Genomic DNA, 15,729 nt, shown 5'->3' on the forward strand with positions numbered 1-15,729 from the left:
CATTCTGAATGCATACAATACATAGAATTTCAGGTTGAGGCACCAATGATTTACTTATTTGGAGGCAATTTAAAAAAGTATCATTGGCAATTTATATATATCACTACACATCACGATACCTGCCTTCCCCAACCCTTATATGGCATTCATAGTTATTTTTAGAAACATGTTCAATTTTAACGAACGGTCATTATCAATGAGTGGATTTACTTTGATGTCACACATGCAGAAAATAAATGCGTACAAATCTTTTCTGTAACTCTTTGCTTGTTTATTCTCCTCTCATTTCTTTTTTGTTTTCATTTCTGTCATCACATTTAATTCTCATGCTCTCTCCCCGCTTTGCAGCAAACATTGTTTCTTGTTCCTGTCTTTGTATCTTTATCTCAATCCCTTTTCTTACTCTTTCTCCCCTGAGGAACAGGAGCAGGCAATTCAATCCTTCAAGCCTGTTCTGCCACTAAATTAGAGCATGGCTGATCTGTATCTTAACTCCATCCACTGCCGTGGCTTCATATTCCATTATAACATTGTCTTGCCAAAATCTATTAAAATCCAGTTTAATGGGTGTAATTCCCCCAAAACATTTCTTAGTGTGGTCTCCGGCCGAAAACGTGGTGCGATTTCTGCTGGGTGAGTCTGTGTGATCCAGGTCGCAATCTACCCAGCCCAATGACATTGACACTGTGCCTCCTTCTACCACCTCTATTCGCCAGGTTAAAACCCAGGTATTGGTATAACTGGATCCACTGATGCAAGAGTATCTGCATTGGTGTATGGTGAAAACTAAGATGGGGTCAATCTCTGAGGTTCCAATCTGCAAGAAGAGGACAAGCTACTGCTTTCCATGTGAAGGCCCTGATGAAGAGAAAGAAGTAGAGTTCGTACTGGCAGGATATGAATGTTGCCATTTAAGGATTGTGATGATGATGATAAATCACTTGGTTCTGAATAGTCTATCACATGTGGGTCGCTGATGTTTAGTTCTGTCAAAAGGTCGCTTTGTGATCAAAATCTCTTGATTTCTAGGCCAGAGATGCCAAGATGCTACAGATCTCTAGTCCGTGCTTCCTCCTCGCAGTTGTCAGATATGAGATCTGCAGCGCATCACCTCCAATCTTTCCCCCTAACGTCTGTATGCTCTGCTCACAAAATGGGTAAAAGCTCAGGCCTATGCGTGACTTTGTGGATGGAAGTAGTGCAATTGGTGATGGTGACTGCAGGGAGAGGCATCGCATTGCACAAGGAGCAGGATGAGTGACAATGACGGACAGATAAATGGGAATGGGAAGCAATGCATAGAAAGAGAATGATGAGTGGACTGGCTGGTTTGTTGGGTGTGAGGGGTGGTATGGTGGAACAAGCTTAGCAAGGTGTGGATGTGGGAAGGAAGTGATGCATACAACAGGGTGTAGGTGAATGTGTATCAATATACACCTTTTCTACCCTGGGCAGGTCATCGAAAATACTTCCTGGACTGAATTCAGATAGAGCTAAAGTGCAACATGCTGATTAGCACAAACAATTTTCGCTGGAGACTCCCCAGTGGAATTTGGTACCTGCTAATTTTCAAATATTTCAGTCAAAAGGATTTAATTATTTTCCAGGTGAAATTTTGTTAAGTTCCATCTCTTATTGATTGTGCAGAATTAAAAATTTCAGTTTAGTCACAGATTGCTATGCACTGATAAAGATGATGCTGTGTTATGTATCTCAGTTTCATTTAAAAAATTTGTAGATAATTAGTGAGGAGTCTTACACACCTCAATTTGGTTTCTTTTTTTGGTGTTGCAGACACACCAATGACATTTACTCCTTATCTAAAATGGAAGGTTTGAAACCATATAAAGTAATCTCAGGTTTCAGCCCTTTGTCAGTGTTTATTTTCAGACATCAACATACAATTACCAGTGAAGCAGCAAACTAGCTAGGTCTTAAAATATTTCTGTCTTTCCTCCAGCTGAAAACTCTACCGTCAAAATGCCAGAACAGGTGTAAGTATGATGAATTTTGCAACAAAAATACAATAATATCATTAAGAAAAATTCTAACCTTTATTGTGTAGAGTGTGGTAAAATTCACTTGCCTTTTTTGTTCATTTTTGTTCCTGCAGCAGAGAGGTAAGAAAAGCTTACTTCTTTCGAAATGTTTGCATTCATTTAATCCTTTCCTTGCCCCCAGTTTGTCGCTAACTCATAACTTATTACCGATCTACCTCATATAGTCTGATAAACATTACCAAGATTCAAGAAAATAATAACGTATGTCTAATCGACATGAATGAAAAATAATAACATGAAGCTGCTCCTTCTAATGCTACCCCTTTGTGCACCAATCGTGATTTACTGAATGAACAGTGTGGAATTTCTGACGGCTTAATAAAGAAAATAATGACAGCAATGTTGAAGAGAAATGACTGACAATTTACATAGAGAAGGAAGGCAGACTTTCTAAAGTCAGCCTGTAGATTAATTGTCAAGCGCTGTCAAAAAGTGATCTTAATTTTTTTGCTGTGGACAGTAACAATTACTCAGCTTACTGCAACCTTTGGTGTGACAAAGATTGTGTTCATGTCAGAAACTATTATATAACAGTTGTTCGCAGTGAGATTTATTGAAGCAGAATGATGCTATTGCTCTGACATCTGTACTGGTAACCAGGGAGGCAAAGGGTGGCATGGTGGTGCAGGGGTGGTTAGCACTGCTACCTTATGGTGTCGAGAAAACGAGTTCGATCCTGTCCCCAGGTCACTGTTCGTGTCCAGTTTGTACATTCTCCCTATGTCTATGTGGGACTCACCCGCACAAGTCAAAGATATGTAGGGTAGGTGGATTGGACAAGCTCAATTGCCCCTTCATTGGGGAAAAAAGAATTGTGCACTGTAAATATATATTTAAATACAAAACTAGGGAGGCAAGTCCCTCCTGAGTGACTAACGCACAGCTTTTTATTATGCCAAGATTGAATGTATGATAATTTCATAAAGGATAATCCTCTTCTTCTTTTAAAAGAAAAGTAACTAAAAAGCCAACAATATTTTCAATTGTGGCATCTACTTGTATTCCCTCTTGACCTATGACTTGTTTGTAAATATAATTCACAATTCCTCACACTTCAGTCAAAATCAGAGATATATCAGGTACATTCTGACAGGGCCTGAAATGAAGTTCAGTCCGCGTTATTTGCATCAGAACCAATGAAAATAATTTGTCCAATTACAAAAATAGATTATGCTGACAGAAGTAATTTTAATCTCCATTGCCTGCGGACTGCTATGATTTGATACAAAGAATAAAACAAATGTAAGGCCCAATGATTTAAATACCAAATTACATTAGTCATCTAAGCAACATGAATCTGATTGTTTGTATTCTTGAATACTCAAGAATCAAAAGCTAATGACCATCAAGAGAACATTTCCAGAAATTGTATCTCCTGTTGGATTGTGCAAATCTGCGACTCTCATTGGGCAGTTTTTGTCATTTAGGGGTTACATGTTCACCAAAGAGGCATCAGTAAGGTGCCCTAATTGTAGGACTATCGTTAATAATATTTTTCAGTCCAGAATTTGAGGCTTACTTCAGTATCAGAGAGGTGAATGCAATTGTGTATTCTGGTAACCAGGAGCTGGATTTATATTGGTTCCATTTTAGTTCAGATCCCAGGGAAATCAAATCGTTATCCCAGAAGCAGGCCATGAGATCTGAATTTGCTGGAATAAGAGTGATGACAGCAGTGTTGTAAAAACTGGGAACATATTTACTGGTGCCAGCTTCCCAGAATCTGAACAATAACAGCACCAGAATAAAATCAGTTTCAATCTTCAAAAGCAGTGCCATCTAGAGGTGTGGTCAGTACTGCATGCTAACTTTGTGCTCATTTGCCTATTAAATTTTTGTGACAATATTACTCCAGCAATTTGCCATTCTGAAAACTAGAAAGGTGAGTCTTCTTTTCTTCAGACAAGTCAAGGATGAAAGAAAGAAGGAGAAGAAAAATATTGAAAGTTAAGAAAACAAGTGCAAAGTAACTGAAGCAAGTGGGAAAACTTAATGATAAAAACATTTTGAAAAAAGGATGTAAAGAAGGTAAAGTTGCAAGCACACATTACAGATACATTTTGGCTGATGTGAATTACAAGGGAACATAGTGATAGAGTTTCAGGGAGTCTGATGAGAATATGGGAACCATGACGAACATCAGGCCGAACAATAGATTAACCACTTATTAATGTTTCTGCAGAGGAAGTCAAAGATCACAGCATCCCGCAAGCTCCTGCTTAAGGTAAACGTTTGGAATTTATGATTTATTTTATTGAACTTCAGCTGTACCTCAGCAATTCTCAATGTCTGCTTGCCTTTGATTAAGTTCCATCAGTGAAGTTATTGCCAGAGTCCAGAGAATGAGATTCTCCACAGTGATATCTTTTTCCACACTCTGATAGGCCAAAAGGTGATGTGAATAGAGTGGAATGAGATTAAGCACTGTCAGGGATCTCTCACTGAAACCCTTCCACACCCTCTCCGGGAAATGCTTCATTCTCTCAAATGCTCCATCTAGTGACCATCCTGAGAACTGCTGAAGGTCATCAGCATTAAAAAAGATATCAGTTCCGGGTAGCTCTGGAACTTGAGCCTCAAGGTCTGGCAGTGCCAATAAGCCATCGAGTCTAAGGTAGAACATAACTTCAGCCCGTCTTAAGGTAGTGGTGGTGATCCCATGGTAAAATGCAGAGACAGCCAATCTGCTTGGAGACTGAAATGCCTGGAATAAATACAATGCATTACGATCCCAGATGTGGCCCCAATAGTGGCCATGATGCTGGACCAAAACTCTAATATTTTAGTTTATTTTGGAATACTGTGTGGAAATAATGATTCGCTCCAGGAGTGGTTGCATGGAAAAAATAGGGATTTGGTATTTTAAAACAAACTTTATTATAAATACAAATATTAAACTCTTTAACTTCACCCCTGACAAGAATAGCTTACAATTACCCTTGAAATAATTCCACTCAATTTCCCATTAACTAACAAGAAACAAAACCTACAACTCTCAATCCATCTTAAAATCAGCATGGCACAGGTTTCACAGAACGGGTTTTTGACTCCTGTTAAAACTCCTTCAGACTCTGTCTGAATATCTTCAATTAGTTGTTTCAACTGGGTTGTTTCAGCGTCTTCCTTGTCTTCAGAGAAGACTGCTCTACCTTAACTATTATTACTCTTTTTTCAACCTATCCTACTGAGAGAGAAGCTGCCTTTATAGAATTTACAATGCAGAAGGAGGTCATTTGGCCCATCACGTCAGCACCAACCATTGGAAAGAGCACCCTACTTAAGCCTACACCTTCACCCTATCCCCGTAACACAGTAACCCCACCTATCCTTTTTGGACAATAAGGTCAATTTAGCATGGCCAATCTAACTAACCTGGACATCTTTGGACTGTGGGAGGAAACCGGAGCACCCGGAGGAAACCCACGCCGACACGGGGAGAAAGTGAAATGAAATGAAAAGAAAATTGCTTATTGTCACAAGTCGGCTTCAAATGAAGTTCCTGTGAACAGCCCCTAGTCGCCACATTCTGGCGCTTGTTTGGGGAGGCTGGTACGGCAAACTCCACACAGACAGTCACTCAAGGCCGGAACTGAACCCGGGTCCCTGAAGCTGTGAGGTAGCAGTGCTAACCAATGTGTCACCATACTGCTGCCAACAAGGGTTGCCTGATCACACTTCAACTCATCTCCAAAGCTTCCTCAAAAACTCTCAGAATTTCTTAGCTCCATCTAGCAATCACATTATCTCCTCAAGCTGGAAAACAAATTAGCTCTCCAGGGACTTCCCCAGTCAAACCACAGTACATTAACCCAGACTGAAAAACACATGGGGCTGGTTTAGCACAGTGAGCTAAGCAGCTGGCTTGTAATGCAGAACAAGGCCAGCAGCGTGGGTTCAATTCCCGTACCGGCCTCCCCGAATAGGTGCCGGAATGTGGCGACTCGGGGCTTTTCACAGTAACTTCATTGAAGCCTACTTGTGACAATAAGTGATTATCGTTATTACATTCCACTGGTCAATTTCACCTCCTGGCTTCTACAAATCTCCCAGGCCCTGCAAAACAGGAACCTTAAAAAAAAACACACTACAGCCCCAGGCTTTTAACTCTTGAATTGCCCAATACTTAGAATCCAATATTCCTAAAATTCTCCATTTGTCACAGGTGCCAAATAATGCACAGATAGTTAGGCTGCAACTGGTCCATGAGGGAGGGGGTGAATAATACTTGGTGGAATGGGATGGGGGCAGCAGATGTTCGGAAAGGTAGTGGGGAGTACCACATTGTAGGAGTCAGGAAACACCTGAAGGAGAGATGGAGACCCAACAGGAGATAAAACCTGTTTCTGCTTGAAGGAACAGTGACAGTGGCAGCACTAAGGGGAACATGCTGATGAGTAACAAGGATGGCAGCCATGTTAAAGAAGTGAGCAGCAAATTTTAGGATCTGCATGTTCTCATAATAGAGATAGGGTTCAGTAGTGATGGGCTATTTGGGGCTAGTGGATAAACAGCTGCCGAGAGTGTGGCGCTCACTTTGTGCAGAGAGGTATCGGTGGCAGTGAGAGTTGCTTCCTTGTATTCCAACACTCCCTTGGCAAACAGGCAGGCATCTAAAGACTCCCCCAATGCAATCAAGGTAAGCCAGCTCCTGGGATTGTACTGATGGAATCAGAGGAGAAAGTCACATTTATCGCTGACCTGTCCAGAGGTCAGTCCTTGTTTCTTAGGTCTCACATTATCACACTCTTTTAGAGACTTAACCTAAGCCAGCTGTAAATGGTGGAATCTCAGGTCTGACTCTCATTGTCTTTGCCAATTGTTGAAATGCCCCACTTTAACACAGGATGCATTTTCATTCCAATCTCTTGGAATTTAGAATATATTTTACAATCAGAATAATTGTGGTGTACCTGACTTACGTGCCAAATTCTAGTCCATTACACTGGAATTGCACCACTGTGCGCCAATAAATTATGTCAAAACTTTGGTGCGCACATTTCCAGATAATGCACTCTCACTGTGTAAAGTTATGTCAATACGTGTAATTATTAAAATAAGAATTTAATATTGAGGGCATGGCAAGAATTGAACAAATTTACAATTTTTTCTCCAGAGTTTGCTACTGGCCAAAGCAACGGAAGAATTAGCCCAAGAAAGAACGGAGAAAGGTGAAGAAAAAGAAAGATTTCTTGGCGAGCGAATCCCACCTATAAGAATCGCTGGTCTGTCCTTTGCTCAGCTGCAGGTAACTATTTTCCACTGCAATGCATATACTTTATTTTTTTATTATAAAACATGTTATTCATTCCACAAAACTAAAAATGGCAGGTGCAGACTGGTAGGGTGAGGTTGCTGCTGACTTGTCAACAACTTGGGCAAGGGTCTTTGTGATGTAGAAAACTTAGGTCGGGATTTACATTTCCCGCTGGCAGCGCACCCCCGCCCGTGGGTTTCCCGGCGGTGTGGGATGACTTGAATGGGAAATCCCATTGACATGTGGCAGAAAGAGGGAATCCTGCCACCAGCGAACGCCGAGAAACACGCGGCTGGGGGACCGGAGAATTCATCCCTTAGTGTTCTCCCTATTCTAGCCTCTTCCTCATCTCCAAATTCCTCCATCTCTACACCTTCAGCAGTCTAGGTCCGAAGCTGAGGAATTCCCTCCCTAAACCTCTCCAGCTTCCTCTCCCCCTTTAAGATGCTGCTTGAAACATATCATTTTGATGAAGCTTTCATCACTTGTCCTCGGGATTGGATTTTACACACCACCAAGCCTGGAGTTGGAGATGGGCAAGCACTAAAAATCACGTGCCAGTTTTGTGGCTCCATTTTGGTGGAGCAGGATGGGGATGCCACAGGGCTAACCTGCCCATCTGCAGCTGATAGCAGGACAATTTCAGTAAAGATCACTGAAGGCCAATTAAAGGATGCCAACTGGTATTTTCTGGTTGGCCTTCAGGCTCCCGCAAGTGTCAGAGGCCAGAAACTGTGCAGACATGTACGGGTGACTGTTGGAGGAGGTACGCTCCCCTCTGAATGAGACATGGAAAAACTGGGAGGAGGAACTAGGCATACAGATAGGGGAGGACTCTGGATCGAATCACTGCACAGGGTGAACTTTCCCTCCACGTGGGCAGGGTTGAGTCTATTGCAGCTAATGGTGGTGCACAGGACGCACCTAACCAGAACTCAAAACAATGGGCCCTTTCCTAAGATGGAGGACAAATGCGAATAGTGCCAGAGAGGTCCGGCCAACCACACCCACATGTTCTGGCATCCCCCAGACTTGTCAGATACTGGACGATCTTTTTTGAGGCTATATCCAGCGTTGTGGGAGTCAGTGAGCGTGGAGCCCAAAAGTGCCGGTCTTGGGGTATCAGATCAGTCAGAACTTTTCATGGGGAGGGTTCCGACGCCCTAGCCTTTGCCTCCGATCCCCCGCCAGAACATCCTGATTGGCAGCACCACCCTGGGCTGCAGACTGGCTGTCCGACCTGGCGGAAATGACCAAGGTAAGGAAAATAAAATTTGGCTCCGTGGGCCGGGAAAAGATTTCCACAGGATGAGGAAGCAGTTCACCAGCTCATTTCAAAATCTGTTTGTAGCCAGCAACCAGTAGATTAGGGGAGGGGAGAGGGAGGGAGGGATGGGGGAGAGGGAGGAGGGGACACGGGTGAGCCAAAGGACAGAGAGGAACAGGAAAGGGCTAGAAGGGAGGGGGTGCGAGGGAGAGGAAGGGGGTGGGGGAGAGGAAGGGGGAGGGTTGAAGACATACAAAAAGAATGTGAGGGACAAGCAGGAGGGACAGTGCCACAGGGGACTTGCCCAAGAACAAACTAAGGCCCAAACCAAATTGTAAATAGACACGTAAATACTTGCTTTGGCCAGATTGGGGAATGGACAATATGGCATGTAACTGAAGGGATGTCATGGCCACAGTTGTAGTGAAGACACTTGTTTGCAAATACATGTCCTGGTTCTTTGGCGTGGTTTTGTAATTTGTCTTTTATAAATTGTTGGATATAAAATATGAAAACCCAATACAAACATTTAAAAAAAAGAAGCTAAAAACTTCATGTGGAAATGACTTGAACGACAACTAGTGTGTGGGTTAAGAAGTGAAGCTATTCAAATAAGGCTCTTAACATAAAGCAACTTAAACCTGAAGAAAGCTTTTGAAGTCACAATTGTGGTGATATGCATGTACACATAAATATATATAGTTGCATATCAATGCATGAAACTATCGGTATGGCCTCTGGCCAGCGGGTGGCGTCAGACATCCATCACATGACTGGAGTGACCCGCCAGTTAATTGTAGGACGTGCAAAGGATAGTCGCACTTAGAGTAGCTCCCGAGGAATTCGAGTAACTTCGGTTGTACAGTAATCTGTTTGTTATGTTTCCACGTGTTTGATAATAAATCATCATTCCCGTTAAATACCCTGGCCGAGAATCTCCGGGTCGGAGAATTTCTGGTTGGCGCGAGAGTCGTGCCGCACCGTCCTGACGGCGTCTCGCCGATTCTCTGGCACCGATTCCCGGGCACCCATGGGATCGCCGCCGTGTCGGTCGGGGGACGTTGAAAGCGGTCCCCCCGATTCTCGGGCCTTGACGGGCTGAGTGCCCGCCGAGTCCCGCCGGCATGGGTTACGTATGGTCTCACCCGGCGGGACCTCGGAGTTCTGGTTGCGACGGGGCCATCCTGGTGGGGGGGCAGGGAGATCCGACCCTGGGAGGCCTCCACGGTGGCCTGGCCCGTGATCGAGGCCTACCGATCGGCGGGCGGGTTAGTTCCGCTGGGGGGCCTATGTTCCTCCGCACCAGACCCCTGTAGGCCTCCGCCATATTGCCTGGGGCCGGCGTGGAGACGGGAACCCACGCGCATGTGGGACTTGCGCCGGCCGCGGTGTGTATGCGCAGACTCATGCTGGCCGTGGCACACATGCGCGGACTTGCCGTGGTCGTGGCGCGACAGCTTTCAGGTGCCGGAGCGGCGGACAATGCTCCGCCGCTATACTAGCCCCCTAGGAAGGGGTGGATACCTTCCACTTGAAGCCCATTGACGCCGGAGTGGCTCGCGCCGCTTTTCACGCCGACGTCAGACCTTGGCCGCGGGATTGGAGAATCCCGGCCCCTATGTTCTGTGTGTATAATTGCAACTGTGGGACCACAGAACACAACAATCTCAATGGAATTAGCAGCTAAGGAAGCCCAACAGTTAAGTTTGTGCACTGGAATCCATAAAATGTCGTCTGAGACACAAACACACACACATATTAGAAATTGCCACCAATCTGCAAACTTTGGGCATGCAGCAGCAGGCTGCTAACTAGATGATTTGTTATCAAACACATGGAAAGATAACTAACAGATTACTGTACAAACTAAGTTTTTTAAATTTATTTTTTTCAAATAAATGTAGAGTATCCAATTTGTTTTTCCAATTAAGGAGCAATTTATCATCGCCAATCCACCTCCCCTGCACATCTGTTGTGCGGGTGAGAACCACACAGAAATGGGGAGAATGTGCAAACTCCACACAGACAGTGACCCAGGGCCAGGGTCAAACCTGGGATCTCAGCGACGTGAGGCAGCAGTGCTACCACTGCGCTACTGTGCCTCCCATTTGTACAGACTGTTACTCAAATTCCTCGGACGCTACTATAAATGCAACTATCCTGCTGTGCATCCTAGTACCAACTGGCGGGTCAGTCCAGCCACGTGATAGATGACTATCGCCATCAGCTGGCTGGAGGCCATACTGATAGTTACATGCACAAGATAGTTACTGGAAAGAATGAAGAAGAGCATTTTCAAAATTTAGATGCTACACTCCAGTCCAGAGACTAGAAGATACCGGTTACGAGTACAGAAGAAATTATGTGAACTCTTTAATTCTTCTATTCAATACTTGGGGCATGTCATAGACACAAAGAGATTGCACACATCACCTTCAAAAGTAAAAGCCATAACTAAGGCACGTGCACCTCAAAACATAATCACCTTTTATTATTTTTGGGCATATTAAACTATTATGGAAGGTTTGTTCCTAATCTTGCAATTATTCTCAAGCCTTTACACAACATATTGTGTCAAAACAGGAAATAGAAATGGGAGGATCAGTGCGAGAAGGCCTTCATGCAAGCTAAAGTAGCACGACTAAAGTCAGAAGTCCTGACACACTTTGATCCAACATTACCCTTGCAACTGGCTTGTGACTCATCACCTTATGGGGTGGGAGCAGTGGTTGCTCACATAATACTCAATGGTGAAGAGACATCAATAACGGTTGCATCAAGGTCAAAGCAGAAATGAACTATGCACTGATACACAAGTAAGCTCCCGGCAACATTTTTGGAATCATACCCATACCTATTTGGAAAAGTTACTTTACTAATGGATCATCAACAATTGACAAATGATAATTGGGCCGCACATCAACATCCATCTCCATGAGTGAGCCGGATGCAAAGATGGACATTGCTGTTGTCAGCACATACACATACGATAAAATATTGTCAATCAAATCCCCCATGGATACGCTGATAGACTCTCTGGATTACCTTCACTGAACGTCACTGAATAGTTTGAGTGGTAATATTTTTTATTTCAAAGAAGTGGATACCGCTCCTGTAACCGAAGGACAAATTAAGAAATATACCAGAAAGAATCCACCACTATCAGAAGTTATTGACATGGTACATTGTGGCAAGGCTGCAGGAGTATACCTGGAGTTGAAGGCATCCGAAAACTTGAACTATATGTACAGGCTGGTTGGCTCCTCTGAGGAATGAGCGTCATCCTTCCACCATTGTTCAGTAAACATGTCCTAAACCAGCTTCATGAAGATAATTGTAAGATAGTAATGATGAAGGAGATAGCTGGAAGCTATTTTTAGTGACCAGGGATCAATAATGGAATTGAGGAGAAGGCAGGCTAGTGTTCAGCTTGTACAAAGGTTCGAAACCTGCTGGCACTAGCTCCATTACACCCACAGGAATGGTCAGAAGGACCTCGGCAGGGTGGCACGATGGTGCAGTGGTTAGCACTGCTGCCTCACGGTGCCGAGGACCTTGGTTCAATCTTGGCCCCGGGTCACTGTCCATGTAGAATTTGCTCATTTTCCCATGTCTGCATGGGTTTCACCCCCACCACCCAAAGATGTGTAGGGTAGGAGGATTGGAAAATTAAATTAATTGGAAAATTAAAAAAGAAGGGCCATGGAAAAGAGTTCATGTAGATTATGTCAGACCATTTGAAGGATGGATATTCTTCATCATGGTAGATGTGCACTCAAAATAGTTAGAACAAGATCACTTTAAGAGTCTGAACATGTGACCTAATGAAAATGTCATTGGCTGTTTACACAGGCAAATGGGCAGTTATCCTAACAGCCTACAGAATAAAAATCTTCCACTAAAGCTCTTGTTTGTTTGTACCTTTGTGGCCTTCAAGCTTATCCTTTAAAAATACCACAAGAGAGGTCCGAGATTTGATTTAGCAAGTTGTTGCAGTGCATCCAATATATGGTGCACAGCCCTGCCCCCCATAGGTCAGTGAAGATGAGAGTGAATGCTCAAGGTGGTGTATAGGGTGTCAATCAAGCAGGTTGTGTTGTCTTTGATGGTGTCACACGTCTTTTGTGTTGTTGGAGCTGCACTCATCCAGGAAATGGTGGATAAACTTTGGGGAATTAGGAGTTGTTTGATTCACTGATATTTCAAGAGATATTTTTGGTCAGAGATACAACATAGGCAAGATTCAAAGACACAAATGGTTACCGGAATTCATATACAGAATGTTTTGTATTTTCAATATTCCTTCGAAAGTATTGGTTAAGAACATGGATCATCATTTTGACAATTACTGGACAAGCCACAGATTGAATACAGTTTACATCGCAAAGGTCATCAAATGGTTTGAAAAATGAAAATGAAAATGAAAATCGCTTATTGTCACGAGTAGGCTTCAAATGAAGTTACTGTGAAAAGCCACATTCCACCGCCTGTTCAGGGAGGCTGTTACGGGAAGGTGGTGCTGAGTTTATTCATCCAATGAGCAGTTTTCAGATAAAAATTGAGACTTTTTGGTATAAGTGAAAACATTTAATTAAAAACTGAATTAAAGGGAAAATGGGATTTGTTAAACAGTGAATGACTTTTAATGCATTTACTTATTACATTTTGTAACAAAACCAAATTTGCCATTTTCGAAACTTAAGGAACTCTGCCAGGAACTCCATGAGAAGGTCAACGTAGTGGATGAGGAACGATATGATTTTGAAGCCAAAGTGATTCACAATACAAGAGAGGTATGTAATCAGAAGATGTGCTAGCTTCTGCAATTAAACAGAGCATGTTGAATGGAGTTGCCCTTTCAACTCCCCCTTTCACCATCGTCCCTCACATGGACAACCAGCACATCACTGCTACCACTCTGTAGCTAAGATATGTTGTCCTGTTAACGGTGGCTGGATGTTGGCATCATACTCTTCATGTACATAGGTTCTGTATGGATTGATGCAATTGTTATGATTGAAGTTCAGGGAAAGTGCTTCTCAATCCAGTAAAGGCATCCCTGAAATGCCCTGTGACATCAAGTCATAAATACCAGAGCTGAACTCTTCCATTTGACCTATTATTGTGGACTACATACACAGCCCAACTTACAGCATCTCGGTCTCTCTTTGATGATCATTTTCACCAATAGCCCCTGGGATTCAGTATTACTGTTTGGGTGAGCGGAGCTTGGCAATCTCCAATACAAACTCTCCACAGCTGTTGCTTACACTAATCTCTGTTGGTGCACATTTGTAACATGTGACTCACCAGGTGAAAATCCAACTAAGACCCACCAAAGTGCTCATATCTGTGCTGGTACATGGTAAACATGTGTCCTCCAATGATTTATCCTCAAAACCCAAATCTGCTTCTCTGAGGAGTCATCGTCCATAAATTCCACAGCTATACTGTGCATCATGTGACATGCCTCGACCATCGGAGGGACACAAATGAGTTAGAAATGGCAGTGTAAAAATGTTGACATTTAATAGAATTAAGATGGCTGTGTTTCACTCAGTGCTAAAATCTGGTCAACATGGCTAAGTTTGTGTGAGATATTAAATGTTGTCACTATGCAACTGCACAGTCCCAGTCTTTGGTGGTCAGGGACACAGATACATGCCCCTGATATCTGTCAACTATTCCTCAGCAGATGTAACTGCACAATCTGTGGCACCACCTTTAACCCTCTCCCTCTCTCTTTTGTGCTTACTCCTCCTGCAACGCCTATGAGTGTCTGTAGCTATGTGGTCACTTAATGGATGCAATGCATTCAGTGAGAGTGGCTACCAAGCAGATGCATCTTGATTGCCACTGGCATACAATTGAGGACAAGTGTTTACAATCAGGTGATCATACTCAGATGGCATCACACTGAATAAGCATATGAGGTTATTTGGCAGTGGTGAATTAATAAATGGGGACAGGAGAAAGTGCACAGACAATAAATGATGAGTGCTGTCGAAACATAATTGGCTATGAAGAGTGATGTGATGATGTATGCCTGACGAGGCAGAACATGGAGAAAGTACGGAACAGAACATAGGTGAATTTGAAACTGTACTTTCCAATCCTGACCTAATCAGGCCATAAATCACTTCCTGCACTGGATCCAGGTATGGGGTACAATACACCTGCCACTGACCACCCCAACTATCTCTAAATAGACCTTCTTAATGATAGCAGCAGATTTTTAAACCACCTTCCGGTTCCTTGCTGCACCAAACAGTATGTCAAGTGAGGCCTCGTTTAAATGGGGTGCTGTTTTTGAACATCATGACTCCATGGTCTAGCATTTTTATCTCTTTCCAAATGCTCTCAATGCTCCGCATATCATCCCTGAATTGGCCCTTTACGTAATCGAATTGAGATTGCGCCATTCAGCTTCAGGGTCGGCGCAGACTCAATGGGCCGAATGGCCAGCTTCTGCAGGGATTCTATGATTCTATGCTCACAGCCCCGTGTGCATTAGAGACACAAAAGCCAGAAGTAAACTGATATTGAGGCATCCATGTTTAAATTGGTCAGTACTATATGCCCTAACACCTTTTGTGTTTCATGCTATTGCCATTTATTCTTCCTCAGAATCTGACTTTCCATTATATTGAGGACATCAATTCAGTAACCGAGTTAAATCATGTTGGTTAACAAGGTTCTTACAAAGAAAGACAGTTATTGTTTGATTGTGTACTGCAGTGATGTTTGTGGCTGAAATTTTCGGTGGATTTTACTTTTACTGTTTTATCTCTGCCCTTTAAGATTCAGGACCTGAATCTGAAAGTTTTTGATCTCAGAGGGAAGTTCAAGCGCCCGACTCTCCGCCGGGTCCGTGTCTCTGCTGATGCTATGCTGCGGGCCTTGCTGGGATCCAAACACAAAGTATCCATGGACCTCCGAGCGAACCTGAAGTCAGTCAAAAAGGAAGATTCAGAAAAGGTATGAGAGCAAACACCAACCATAGAAAATTCTATCTGTTTGCTAGCAGAGCATCTTAGATCCCAGCTTCAATCACAGTTAATCAGTTTATAATATACTTCAACCCTATCATTGCTGCCCATGGTTGAAAGTTGTGGATTTAAGACCTCAATGACCAATTTTCTTCTCGT

The 15,729-nt window shown here is 43.2% G+C and overlaps 1 protein-coding gene across 4 annotated transcripts in view; it reads left to right on the plus strand.

Moving 5' to 3' along the window:
- LOC119978620 (troponin I, slow skeletal muscle-like) overlaps positions 1-15,729 on the plus strand; it is a 40,643-nt gene that overhangs the window by 17,792 nt on the left and 7,122 nt on the right. For 3 of the 4 annotated variants that reach the window (XM_038820399.1, XM_038820400.1, XM_038820401.1), the window contains 6 exons: positions 1,961-1,994; positions 2,114-2,120; positions 4,243-4,284; positions 7,174-7,305; positions 13,285-13,374; positions 15,383-15,559. In XM_038820399.1, coding sequence (XP_038676327.1) covers positions 1,981-1,994; positions 2,114-2,120; positions 4,243-4,284; positions 7,174-7,305; positions 13,285-13,374; positions 15,383-15,559 — 462 coding nt within the window. In that variant the 5' untranslated portion in view covers positions 1,961-1,980. Of the gene's footprint in view, positions 1-1,029; positions 1,158-1,960; positions 1,995-2,113; positions 2,121-4,242; positions 4,285-7,173; positions 7,306-13,284; positions 13,375-15,382; positions 15,560-15,729 lie in introns of all 4 variants that reach the window. The other variant, XM_038820402.1, reaches the window with a different exon arrangement.

Source organism: Scyliorhinus canicula, chromosome 15 (genome assembly GCF_902713615.1).
Source record: "Scyliorhinus canicula chromosome 15, sScyCan1.1, whole genome shotgun sequence".
In the NCBI taxonomy this organism is placed as follows: Eukaryota; Metazoa; Chordata; class Chondrichthyes; order Carcharhiniformes; family Scyliorhinidae; genus Scyliorhinus; species Scyliorhinus canicula.